General features: G+C 36.3%; 1 protein-coding gene across 2 annotated transcripts; it reads left to right on the top strand.

Annotated features, from left to right (window-relative positions):
• Window positions 1-1332: 1332 nt before the first annotated feature.
• Window positions 1333-11985, top strand: LOC107812421 (ATP-dependent DNA helicase DDM1). Of its 2 annotated transcripts, none has more exons than XM_016637519.2 (16): window positions 1333-1476; window positions 1665-1762; window positions 2813-3076; window positions 3172-3258; window positions 3655-4001; window positions 4142-4331; window positions 4481-4656; window positions 5219-5288; window positions 5371-5560; window positions 6036-6128; window positions 6213-6307; window positions 6398-6517; window positions 9414-9533; window positions 10889-10987; window positions 11067-11174; window positions 11534-11985. In XM_016637519.2, the coding sequence occupies exons 2-16, from the start codon at window positions 1688-1690 to the stop codon at window positions 11771-11773; spliced, it is 2274 nt and encodes a 757-aa protein (XP_016493005.1). In that variant the 5' UTR covers window positions 1333-1476; window positions 1665-1687; the 3' UTR covers window positions 11774-11985. The 2 variants fall into 2 exon arrangements, with proteins under 2 accessions (XP_016493005.1, XP_016493004.1); XM_016637518.2 differs by having other exon boundaries at window positions 1337-1476; window positions 3169-3258.
• Window positions 11986-12310: the final 325 nt, after the last annotated feature.

The raw sequence follows: 12310 nt of genomic DNA, 5'->3' as shown, positions 1-12310 counted from the left end.
TTCCAATAGCTATTCGAATTACGCCAAACATCAAACTCGAAAACACAATCTCCTTCCATTAGCACACTATAAAGAAGGAAAAAGAACATAAAAATTAGGACTAAAATCCAGGATCTAAGTAAAATGCATCTTAAAGTTAAGGACTTACAAGTTCAAAAGTTAAGTACATTTGGTCCTGAATTTCAAGTTTCAAGTTCAAAAGTTAAGGACACTTGGTCCTGAACTTTGAGTTCCAAGTTCAAAAGTTAAGGACACTTGGTCCTGAAGTTTGAGTTTCAAGTTCAAAAGTTAAGGATACTTGGTCCTGAACTTCAAGTTTCAAGTTCAAAAGTTAAGGACACTTGGTCATGAAGTATGAGTTCCAAATTCAAAAGTTAAGGACACTTGGTCCTTAAGTTTGAGTTCTAAATTCAAAAGTTAAGGGCACTTGGTCCTGAACTTTGACTTACAAGTTCAAAAGTTAAGGACACTTGGTCCTGAAGTTTGAGTTCCAAGTTCAAAATTTAAGGACACATGGTCATGAGCTTCAACTTCCAAGATCAAAAGTTAAGGACACTTGGTCCTTAACTTTTATAGAAGCAAAATTAACTAAAAATTCAAACACAGTTAGCTTATGAATTCGTACGACTATTTTATGAAATATCCTTACATAATCAAATATATTGATTGAACCACAAACGTATTTCAATACAAAAAAGTTCTTAATAACTTCCTAACAAAAATCCACTCCTTATTCCACACTGAATCAAGTTATAATCATTATTTTTGAAATTTCATACATACTTGATGCCAAACACAACATTGATCACCATTATAGTTATACAAAAAGAAAAATGCATAAAAGCAAAATAAAAAACATACCGGTTCGCTGGTTAGATGCAGAGAAGATGACAAAGGAGAAGAGATTAAGTACAACAAACTACACACAGAGAATCGCTGAGCAGGAACAAAATCGAACAATGATTTGCATGCACGGAACGATACTGATACTGATACTGAGGGAGCGAAATTTGCCTCTGAAATTTTGGCTCTCAAATTTTGCCTTTGAACGTATAAAATAAGGGTTTGAGAATATAAGAATAGAAGAAAGGGTAAAACTATCTTTTCAAAATAATTTTAATAAAACATTGACTATTTTTGCTCAGCATTAGAACATTTTTACCCTTAATTCAAAGTTCAAACGCAACGCTCAGCAACGGACGCCCTCTAATCCTAATTTCGATATTAAATCAAACTTCGCAGGGCAATTTCATAGCATTGATTTCCCGCCCATTTGGTCTCTCCTGTGACGGCATGGAAAGAATACATAAATATTAAACTCCACACCCACGCGCGCACACTCCCCAAATAAGAGTAGTATTCTGCTGCAAAATTCCCTACTCTACTCCATTTTCATTGCCGCCCATTCTCTTTGAATCTCTTCGTCTCTTCCATTCATTCCGATTTTCCTCTACGTTCATACTTGAAGTTGAATAGGTATATTCCTTCTTTTTTTTCCATTTTTTTTCGTCGTTATGCGCTATTTTCTAATCTTTTTGTTAGATTTCAGTCTTCGTATTTTGATTCCTTTTATCCGAGAGATAGAAAAAGGGGTGTTTGCTCGAGTTGCTAAAGTATTTGTTTAATGAAACTTTTCGCTGATTTGGTAAAGAATTGTTTTTTAGGAGCTTAGGGTTTGGACAGTGAGATGGTTGCTGACGCAGATAACGGAGTGAAGGACGTAACTAAAACGGATTCTCCTGTTTCCGTCCTCGCAGATGAGGTATATTGCTTTTGTTCCAATTATAGAGGATTCATATAATTGGAACCCGATTAATTTGGGATTGAGGCTTAGTTTTAATTGTTGTTTCTTGCTGATGGTTTTCACCTTTAGGTAGTGCGACTAGTAGTTAAGTTTTTTAGGCTTTTGAAACTTATTACTCTTTGTTGTGTCTTCATCGTGTAATGTAGTCCCATTTGAGGGGGAAGTAGAAGTAAGATACTTGAATGAGGAAAAAAACTATGTGTCGTATTTAAGTGGAGAAGGGTAGAGGGGCAGACCCATTATCCCTAAGCTTCAAAGGATGCAGTTGGTCCTAAAGGTTGGGCAGACCCATTATCCCTAAGTTATAAAAAAAGATACTGAAATGAGAAAAAATAGCATTGTGTTGTTACTGTCGGTAAAAGCTGATAAAGTTTCTTTTGATTTTTGGGTGGGGGTGGTGAACAACCCGTTAAGCTAATTTTGAAGGAATCTAGTTTTATTTTCAGGGTGGGGGTTGGTGGGGTGGATAGGTGGGTCATAGAGTCATATGGCTGCAGTAGGGTACTAGAATGTGCAAATGTAAAGAAACAAGTTGTATGGTGTGATATTTTACTCTACTTGTTATTAGTACCAATGTCATGTGGTTTTGTTAACATGCTTTTATAAAAACTAGGTAATTGGATAAGATGAGAGTGACAACATATTGCTTCTTGAAAACTAATCAAAGCAAGACTTTGAGTTTATGTGTTTGAGTCACGTGCCGACTGCTTCGCGATTTACCAATTATTTCTTATTGGCGTACTTGATCCGTAATACACCTTGTTGATTAGGTTTTAAAGTTTGTACACGTTACAGTTTGTGGGTAAATGTGATTTGTTTGGTTGGAAATGGAATTGTATTTGGCCTTTAATTTTGCTGATTTCCAAGTTAGATGTCTTTTCTTAAATTTCTAACCAATAATTTCTTTGCTTCCTTGTCCGAATGCCAGTTGCTGGCTCGGAGGGATGTTTAGAAAAATTTCATTCAGATTTTACTTGTGCATTACATCTGTGTTTTCTCAACTTGAAGGATACATGCAAAGAGGAGGTATCTGTCAAATTAGAGGATGAAGTATTTCTTGATGCAAAAAATGGGGATGTCTCTCTTTTATCTGAATCCATGGCAAAGGAAGAGGAAAACTTGATGGAAGCACGTGTAAAGGAGGAAGAAGTAAATGAGCTAAAAGAGGCCCCCAAATTGAATGACCTTCAATTTAGTAAGTTGGACGAGCTTCTTACACAGACCCAGCTTTATTCAGAGTTCCTGCTGGAGAAGATGGATAACATCACAGTGGTATATCCTTGTTTCCATGAAGAATCTTGACTGTTGAGTGCGAAAAGTCGTCACTACTTTGCTAACCCAGTTCATTTCTACATTTTCACTAGCAGAATGGAGTGGAAGATGAAGAAGAAAGTGGTAACGACAAGAAGAGGGGTCGTGGCACAAAAAGAAAGGCATCCACAAGTTATAATAATGTATTCCTTCTCTTGTCCTCCTTAGGAAATGGGTGTATATTAAAGTTTTTTCCCATCTTTTATATCATTATGCAAAGAACCTCAGTTAATTAGTTGAGTATTCTTAGATATTGGGAACATGGCATTTTGATTGGGCGAGTTCTATTATTACCTTTCAATCGCTATTTAACTTTTCCTTTCTCTCTTGCAAGGGAACTTATTGTTTTGTATTGCTTTTTAATATGACTTGCCTGATTCCGGAAGTCTTTAGTTTTTGATGTTTCGAGGCTCAAAGTTAATTTGAGAGCTTTACTGGAGCTAGTGTTTCTTTTTTTGTTGGATGGGCTAGTGAGTTTCTATGCTTCTTGTCTGTTTCCCGTCTTCCATTCTGTGAAACACTTCCACATGTCTATGCAGAAGAAGGCCAAGAGAGCTGTTGCTGCCATGCTTTCAAGATCTAAAGAAGGTGGTTGTATTGAGGATTCAACCCTCACAGAGGAGGAGAGAGTTGAGAAGGAGCAGGCTGAACTTGTGCCCTTGCTGACTGGTGGAAAGTTGAAGTCTTATCAACTGAAGGGTGTCAAGTGGTTGATTTCATTATGGCAAAATGGGTTGAATGGGATTCTAGCTGATCAGATGGGACTTGGAAAGACCATTCAAACTATTGCTTTTCTTGCACATTTAAAGGGAAATGGGTTAGATGGGCCTTATTTGGTCATCGCTCCCCTTTCAACTCTTTCAAATTGGGTGAATGAGATAGAAAGGTACATTAATATCCTCATTTTGTGCAATTAGTGGAAGTGCTATTTGTGTCTAGTTGATGCAGGTGCTTCATTTTGTATTCAGTCTTCCGTTACTAGTCTGCAACAAGGGCCAAAAACCATTATTTTCTTGTGCTTGATAGGTTTGTCCCATCAATTAATACAATCATCTACCATGGAGACAAGAAACAAAGAGATGAGTTAAGGAGGAAGCACATGCCGAGGACCATAGGTCCCAAATTTCCCATTGTAGTTACTTCTTATGAGATTGCGATGAGTGATGCGAAGAAATACCTGAGGCATTATCATTGGAAGTATCTTGTGGTTGATGAGGTACATCTGATTTAGAGTTTACTCTTTATCCTTGAACTTATACTTATACTACTGTGTTTTAATTTTCAATCTGTAGCTTTATGCCTTAACTTAGAAGGCAATTCGTTCTGCATTTCATGCTGATATTTTGTTTATTGGTTCTTTCCAAGGGGCACAGGTTAAAGAACTCGAAGTGCAAACTGTTCAGGGAACTCAAGCTGCTGCCGATTGAAAACAAGCTTCTATTAACTGGAACACCTCTGCAGAACAACTTAGCTGAGTTGTGGTCATTGTTAAATTTCATCTTACCAGATATATTTTCATCCTTAGAAGAATTTGAGTCATGGTAAGCAGCTGATTAGGCCATTCTCACCATTTTTCTTGAACTGCTTGTTTTGACGGCTAACTGTTTCTTAATTTTAATTTATGCTGGTCATGTTATTTTCTTCGTAATGTGCCTAACTTGCTAGCAAAGTTTTTATCTTCATCCAGCAAATGATTTGGCTATCTTGTCTGGGTTATTACTGCCCTGAATTCTGAAGTTCCACACATTGATTTTGATGGTTAATGTATTGACCATAGTTTTCAGAAGAAATGCAGTACATATGTGGTGAAACCAAATTGAAAATATGGCAGATCAAGTGAAGCAGACGGTTCTATATTGGTTTCCATTCTATGCATAACACATAGGGTAGACTAGTCACAAATATCTGGGTAATTGTACTGGTTCTTATCAGAATTCGTAGCGGATAATGTGATGCACTTATCTTATCCATGTACAGTGTATCATTTGGAACACTTAAATCACTCTTCTCCTCAAATGGTGGTGTAAAGAATTTAGCATGTGCTAAATGACATCATGAAAAGTTAAGTGTTAAACGATAACCTGGTTTCTATTTGTAAATCAGGTTTGACCTAGCTGGGAAGTGCGGCAATGAAGCCCAAAAGGAAGAAATGGAAGAGAAAAGGAGGGCACAAGTATGATTATTGTTCAATAGTATTGCCATTTCTTTTCCATTTTATAGTAGCTGATATTTGATTACGACTGTCGTAATTGCAGGTTGTTACAAAACTCCATGCAATTTTACGTCCTTTTCTCCTTCGGAGATTGAAAGTAGATGTTGAGCAAATGCTTCCCCGAAAGAAAGAGATAATTTTATATGCCACCATGACTGAGCACCAGAAAAAGTTCCAGGACCATCTAATTAACAGGACATTGGAGGGTTATTTGCTTGAGAATGTGTCCCGCGGTAATTAGCATACTTGTATAAATATCTTAAGTATCTACATCTGACAGAAATAAGTGTTCTTTTTCTTATATGATTTAAGATTTCAGTTCCATATCCTCTATCCGACAGTTGCACTTTCTTAACCAATTTTTGCTCTCTTAATTGCTACTGAAGCATTGATGGATCCAAGGTTCTATTCTCCGACAAATACGTTCTTTTTAAAAGGGAAATTAGATTGTCAATGGCAAATTTAATATATTTGTTTGTATAGAACTTCAAATGTTTTCTCAACTGGCAAGCAGATATTGATTGTACTCGAATTTAGTTATGATTATGCATAAATAAAATCTATCCTGTCTAGCTTGATGATGGCGTCTGTTGTTTAGCTTGAATGCATTCATCTTGTGGGTTATACTGTGAAGCAATTTCTTTTTATTACCATTTTCTACATGGGTTCAGGGTTTGCAGTATTGATGTTCTTTTTCTGAATGTGCAGGGCATGGTTTTAAAAAGCTCACTAATTTGATGATTCAACTTCGCAAAAATTGCAATCATCCTGACCTCTTGGAGTCGGCATTTGACGGTTCTTGTATGTGTCTTATGGTTTTTTTAACTGATTATTTGTGATGAAGTTGTGTTGACAATGGCTTTACATTTGTCATCTCGTTGGCAGTTTGTTATCCACCTGTAGAACAAATAGTTGGGCAATGTGGCAAGTTCCGCTTACTGGACAGGCTTTTGTCAGAACTGTTTGCTCGCAAGCATAAAGTATGTGCTGTCCAGTGCTTCATTTTGCTTTTCTGTGTGCCCCCACCTTGCTGAAACTTTTTCTGTTATTTTTACTTTTTGTCCCTACAGGTGCTGATATTCTCTCAGTGGACTAAAGTACTTGACATAATGGATTACTATTTTAGTGAAAAGGGCTTTGATGTTTGTAGAATTGATGGCAGCGTGAAATTGGATGAAAGAAAAAGACAGGTGATTGGTACTTCGATTGTGATGGAGATTGAATATGTTGTTTATTAGCTTCCTTTTGCGCCTGGTATCATTTTCGCTGCTCAGTGATGATGTCAATTGTTTTATGAATCTTGGGCTCTTTAACTGCTAGTTGCAATAAAATGAGAACATTGGCTACACAAATATTCCTGAACGTCTGTCTATTATCTTCTGGTTTTCCGGAACGCTACTTGTGTATAGAACTTCATTGCGGCTGAGGAAGAAACCTGATGATATAGTACTATTACTGGTCAGACTTATCATATAGGTTTCTGCATATGTCCTGACTTCAGATCTTGTTATTGGATGTTGAATTCAAGTAGGGAAAGTTCCATGGTACACCCATTTGTAAGACCAACTTGCATAATATACCTAAGTTTTAAAATTACATCAAATATCTCAAAAGTATTACTCCCTCTGTTCCAATTTATGTGAATCTATTTCCTTTTTGGTCCGTTCCAACAAGAATGACCTCTTTCTAAATTTGGAAACAATTTAGCTTAAACTTACAATTCTACCCTTAATGAGAAGCTTTTATAACCACACAAATACTCTGAGCCCCTTTTTAACTTATTTAGGACCACAAAAGTCTTCATTTTTTCTTAAACTTTGTGCCCAGTCAAATAAGTTCACATAAATTGGAACAAAGGAAGTACAATATACCTCTAAATCTTCCTACATCTTCCGAAACATGCTATAATATTCTAATTTGGAATACATTATTTAAGGCTGAATACATATGTGACCCCTTAAACTTGTCCATTTTTTTCATTAGGCACCTGAACAAAGCTTTGTTCCTATTAAACACTTGAACTCAAGCCGTATGTTTCTATCATACACAACTTGTTCTGTCTTTGTACATATTAGTGCGTGTTATCAAACGCTTCCTACATGGCAAGGAAAACAAATCAAATTCTGACATGTGGAAAAGAAAAGAAACAAAACTTTAATTTTTTTTATGGAACCTCTTTCCCCTCCCCTCCATTCCTTTCTCCCCCTCCCCCCTCCCCCTCCCCCTCAACTCTTGCCCAAACCAACTCCAAAGGCCCTTGCCCCCAGATCGTCTTCCTTCCCAACTCCACAGAGACCATGCTCTTGATTTTCCTCCTTTTCATTCTTGATTCTCTGGTTGGACACTTTTTTGGTCTGGTTTCTAGGTTTGGGCAAGCTTAATTGTTTGATTAATTAGAGTTTATGACAGAATTTAATTTGACTCTTGTTCTTTATCCAACCAATTTCAGGTTTTAGCTTTGCTAATCTTAGTATTTGCCATCCTTTCAAGGTTTCTAATTCATCATTTTTTTTACAATCTGGATTTTTTTTTGTATTTTCTTGTGATCTCAAATTTGAAATATCAAAATCAGATAGTTGCGGCAAAATGATGATGAAAATTTCATACCTTCAAACTTTAAAAGCTTATTCAGAAGCACTGTCTTGATATTTAAAAAAAGTCTTGCTTTGTAATTAATTGTTTGGTACCAAGCTTTGAATTGTGTTTTTTCTAATGATAAATCTTGGAAATGGGTGTTGGAGATTCTGGTAATAATAATGGTGACGAGGATGGTGGTGGCACCGGTGCTGTGGAGAGAGAAGGGATACCATAAGGAAAGGTTGTGGTGCCAGTGGTGGGCGGATGGTGGTGAATGTGTGGAAAGGGGAAGGGGAGTTGGCTATGGCAGTAGTGGGAATCTGGGGAGATTGGTAGTAGGAGAGAGAAGGGGAAGAAGTGTGAAAAAATATATTTTAAAAGAAAAATGTCTTTCACGTGCCTAGAGTAAGTCTATTACAAACACTATGCCATGTCAGCGAATTGTGTCTAATAGACACATTTAGGTTTGAGTACAAGTGTTTAATAAGAACAAAGCTTTGATCAGGTGTTTAAATGAAAAAACAGACAAGTTTAACGGTCTGTATATGTATTTAGCCTTATTTAAACCAAATATTTACCACAACATTCTAATTTGGTATACAATATTCAAATTAAACATACCACAACACTCTAATTTGGAATACAATATCCAAATTAAAATACCATAAGTTTTTAATTTAGAATACAATATTCAAACCAAACATACTATAGTATCCACAATTTTCAATTTTGAATACAATATCAAATCAAACATTCCAAATTTTTTTAATTTGGAATACAATATTCAAACCAAACATACTATAGATTTCAATTTGGAATACAGTATCCAAACCAAACATACCGAAATTTTCTAATTTAGAATAGAATGTTCACACCAAACATATCACAATTTTTAAATTTGGAATACAAGATTCAAACCAATCATACTATAGTATTCTAATTTGGAATACAATATCTAAACCAAACGTATTACCATATTCTACTTTAAATACATAGTATTTTATTTTGGAATACAGTAGGTATACAGAGCAAAATAAATTTATAAAGTAGGTATACAAAGTAAAATAAATATTTTAATTATATATGGTGTTAACTAGTGTTTCCAGTAGGCATACCGCGTAGATCTCCCATTCAAGTATTCGCGTTTGGCAGAATCAGTGAGGTTCATGGATGTGTTGGTTATGTATTCTTTTTGGACTGAAAGTTAGTTCTTTCTTCTTTATTGTATGTAAACCGCTCCCCGCCTTGCAATTTACTTGGTCTCGCTTTTAAATCCTTTGTCCTGACTGGCATGGTTTTTCATCTACATGAGTCAAATTGATAATACTTATCTAAAAAAAAGGATTTCGTTACGATAACAAATAATAATATTTGAACAGGTTAAGTGAATTGGCTGGGAGGGAGCATTAAAAAACTGGGTTATCTGAAAGCTTTTGATTAAGTTGACCTGATTATACTCCTTTTTATAAAGTAAAAAATCTGATTATAATCACTTGTTGCTCTGAACAGATCAAGGAGTTCAATGATGTTAACAGTGACTGCAGGATATTTCTTCTGAGCACTAGAGCTGGTGGCCTTGGCATTAATCTTACTGCTGCAGACACCTGCATTTTATATGACAGTGACTGGGTACCTTCTTGTGCCTCCTCCGATTTCCTTTGTTTCCATCCTTTTATGTGGCTAGATGAGGTTCTCACAGTTTATCAATACTAACAATTAAGGATGATGTAACATGCAATTTTACAGGCACTGCCGAATCGTTTTGTTTAGGATAAAGAATAACGTTATTACCAATGATACTCTAGAGAGTAAGGTCTTAGGATAAGTATGAGTAAGAACATATGTGCTGTAAGATCTGCTAGCATAAGAAGAATTAAATTGAGTTGAGGTTAGATGAGATTGCGATGCCTAATGCAGACAATCCAGGTTTTTAGGCTGAACTTTTCAGGAGAAAAGCATGATAGACTTAGATGTAACATGTCGAATTAAATAGGATAGCTGAAATAGATGAGTACTACATGAATATTCTTATGTGGTAGCTGACAGAGATATACCTAATTAAGTGAAAGATAACTTCGATAGGATGGTTGTAAGACTAATAATGCTGAGTGAGTCATAGAAATACTCTCATTGTTAAGGGGAAAAATGAGAGTAGTTCACCTAGATGGTTTGGTCATATTCTATGTTGATTTTCAAGTGCACTGGCCACTGGGTGACACCATATTTTCTGAAGATGTCAAAAATGAATGAGCTAGACATAAAATCTCATTGAGAGGGAACCTCTTGAAATTCATGTGGACTTGGTGAAAATCAGAACACAATGGAAGTTCCAATGTAGCAGTAACAATTAATTAGGATTAATATTTAGTCATTTTTGGTACCTTACATTAGGTCTCGTGCTTGGCAGGAATTTTTTTAGTTTGTTAGAAATTGTATGTCAGTGAAGAGGTAAGTGTGAGATCTAGACAATCCTTAATCATCGAGTGTTAGGATCATGGAATGGAATGTATATTTGAGGATTTATAGAGCCGAACCCTACTAGTTTGGGATTGAAGTGTAATTGTTATATGATATCGTGCTATTAATAAACTGAAAACACATGCATAATGAGGCCACTTCCAGAAAATGGTATGATTTCAGCATGAGGAAGCAAGTTAAGTATCAAGCTTCTATAATCGCCCGCCTTATGTTTGGGGGTGGGGTGGTTATGAAACTACTGGATTTACGATCCACTCGATCATCTTATTTGATACGATACAGTGTGGTGATATGCCACTTAAGTGGAGTCTGTTTGAAACAAAGTTATCAGAAGCTCTTACTGCATGTTGCCTTGCCTCTTCATGTAGGATCACTTCATTGATATGCTAATCCTTCTCCCTTCAGAAGCAACGTTTCCACTTATTTCTTTCATTCATATTCTGTTCTTTTACTTACTATTTGGATGGACAGTTAGATCAATCAGTAATTTGCACTTCTGTTTTCAGAATCCCCAAATGGATCTCCAGGCTATGGATCGGTGTCATAGAATAGGTCAGACAAAACCTGTTCATGTTTATAGGCTTGCAACTGCTCTCTCGGTGGAGGTACTATTCAGGCTGTTTCTAAAACTACATCTTAGCAGCTCTTTATACTCTTTTCTAATGAGCTAAATGTGTGCTTTAGGGTCGAATTCTCAAAAGAGCTTTCAGCAAGTTGAAGCTTGAGCATGTAGTGATTGGAAAAGGACAATTTAAGCAAGAAAGAAATAAGCCTACTACAGATATCGTGGAGGTTTGTGTTTCTTACCCCTGCAAGATGCTCCTTATCTTTTATGTGTAACACTGAGTTGTTTTCTCTGGTTGTAGTTGAATTTGACATCCTTTAAATAGTACATCGTGTTGAAACCTACACCAGTTTTTATAACATTGCCTACATTGGTGTGAATGGTTTTTCTTTTTGATTCAGCGGGAAAAAACAGTCGTAGCTTGCTGTGCCGTAGTTCCAGTGCAACGCATTTTGTTGTCAATGTAACCGTCATTTTTCTTACACGTTATTAATGCTGTGATAATGAAATGGATTGGATAATCTTTGATAGTGAAGTAGAAGAAAGTAGCTGGTGATTTTTGCTAATAGTGATTCTTGTGTATCAGGAAGAGGACTTGTTGGCGCTTTTGAGAGATGAAGATAGCGAAGAGGACAAGTTGGTGCAGACAGATCTTAGTGATGAGGATCTACAGAGGGTTTTAGACCGAATTGATTTACTTGTTGGTCCTCCAAGCGAAGATGTTAACCCTGAATCAAGTCTAAATGTCCTTCCTCTTAAAGGACCTGGCTGGGAAGTTGTTATTCCAACTGCAACTGGAGGCATGCTTTCTACGCTCAACAGCTGATAAAATGACTCATCAGCCTGGTTTATTTGCAGAAATTAGATGTTTTTGGGAGCCGCACAATGTTGATTAAGTTAATCTGATTTTGCAAATTTACGGTTTTGGAGCACATAGTTGTGCATTGAAGTACCCATTGGTAACATTGGCAGCATTCTGTAAATCTTTATCATATTTGCAGACTTCATCTTAAATTAAAGAGGGCTATGTTCCATGAATTTTTCCTAGCACCATTTTCTTATATTTCATTTTATTAGAATTACTTTCTGGGTCAGCATAATGTTACCATTCCATGCACTACAAACCCACAGCTCTTAACCCCTTTCTGTAGTTAGCATCTTCAGAAGGAACCTGTGCAAGCTGGCTGGGTTGGATTTGCCACTGTGATCAGAGAACTTCTCTAATGGAGGGGACAAATTTATGGTAGGAAATAATTTACTTTCCTTAGTGAGCTGACATAGCTGCTACGCTCTTCTAAGGTGTATTTAGAGAAATAGCAGGGAACTTGATTATCAAACTACAAAGAAGGTCAAACTTGTCCCT

This window comes from Nicotiana tabacum, chromosome 3 (assembly GCF_000715075.1).
Source record: "Nicotiana tabacum cultivar K326 chromosome 3, ASM71507v2, whole genome shotgun sequence".
In the NCBI taxonomy this organism is placed as follows: Eukaryota; Viridiplantae; Streptophyta; class Magnoliopsida; order Solanales; family Solanaceae; genus Nicotiana; species Nicotiana tabacum.
The sequence above is the reverse complement of the archived record's forward strand: the minus strand, read 5'-3'. Positions and strand labels throughout refer to the sequence as shown.

Excerpts from the sequence above, each read along its gene's own strand:
- LOC107812421 (XM_016637518.2), top strand. The coding sequence starts at position 1,688 with ATGGTTGCTGACGCAGATAACGGAGTGAAGGACGTAACTAAAACGGAT. Across the intron at positions 3,259-3,654 it reads CATCCACAAGTTATAATAAT|AAGAAGGCCAAGAGAGCTGT; the intron begins GTATTCCTTCTC and ends ATGTCTATGCAG. Across the intron at positions 6,129-6,212 it reads GTCGGCATTTGACGGTTCTT|TTTGTTATCCACCTGTAGAA; the intron begins GTATGTGTCTTA and ends TCTCGTTGGCAG.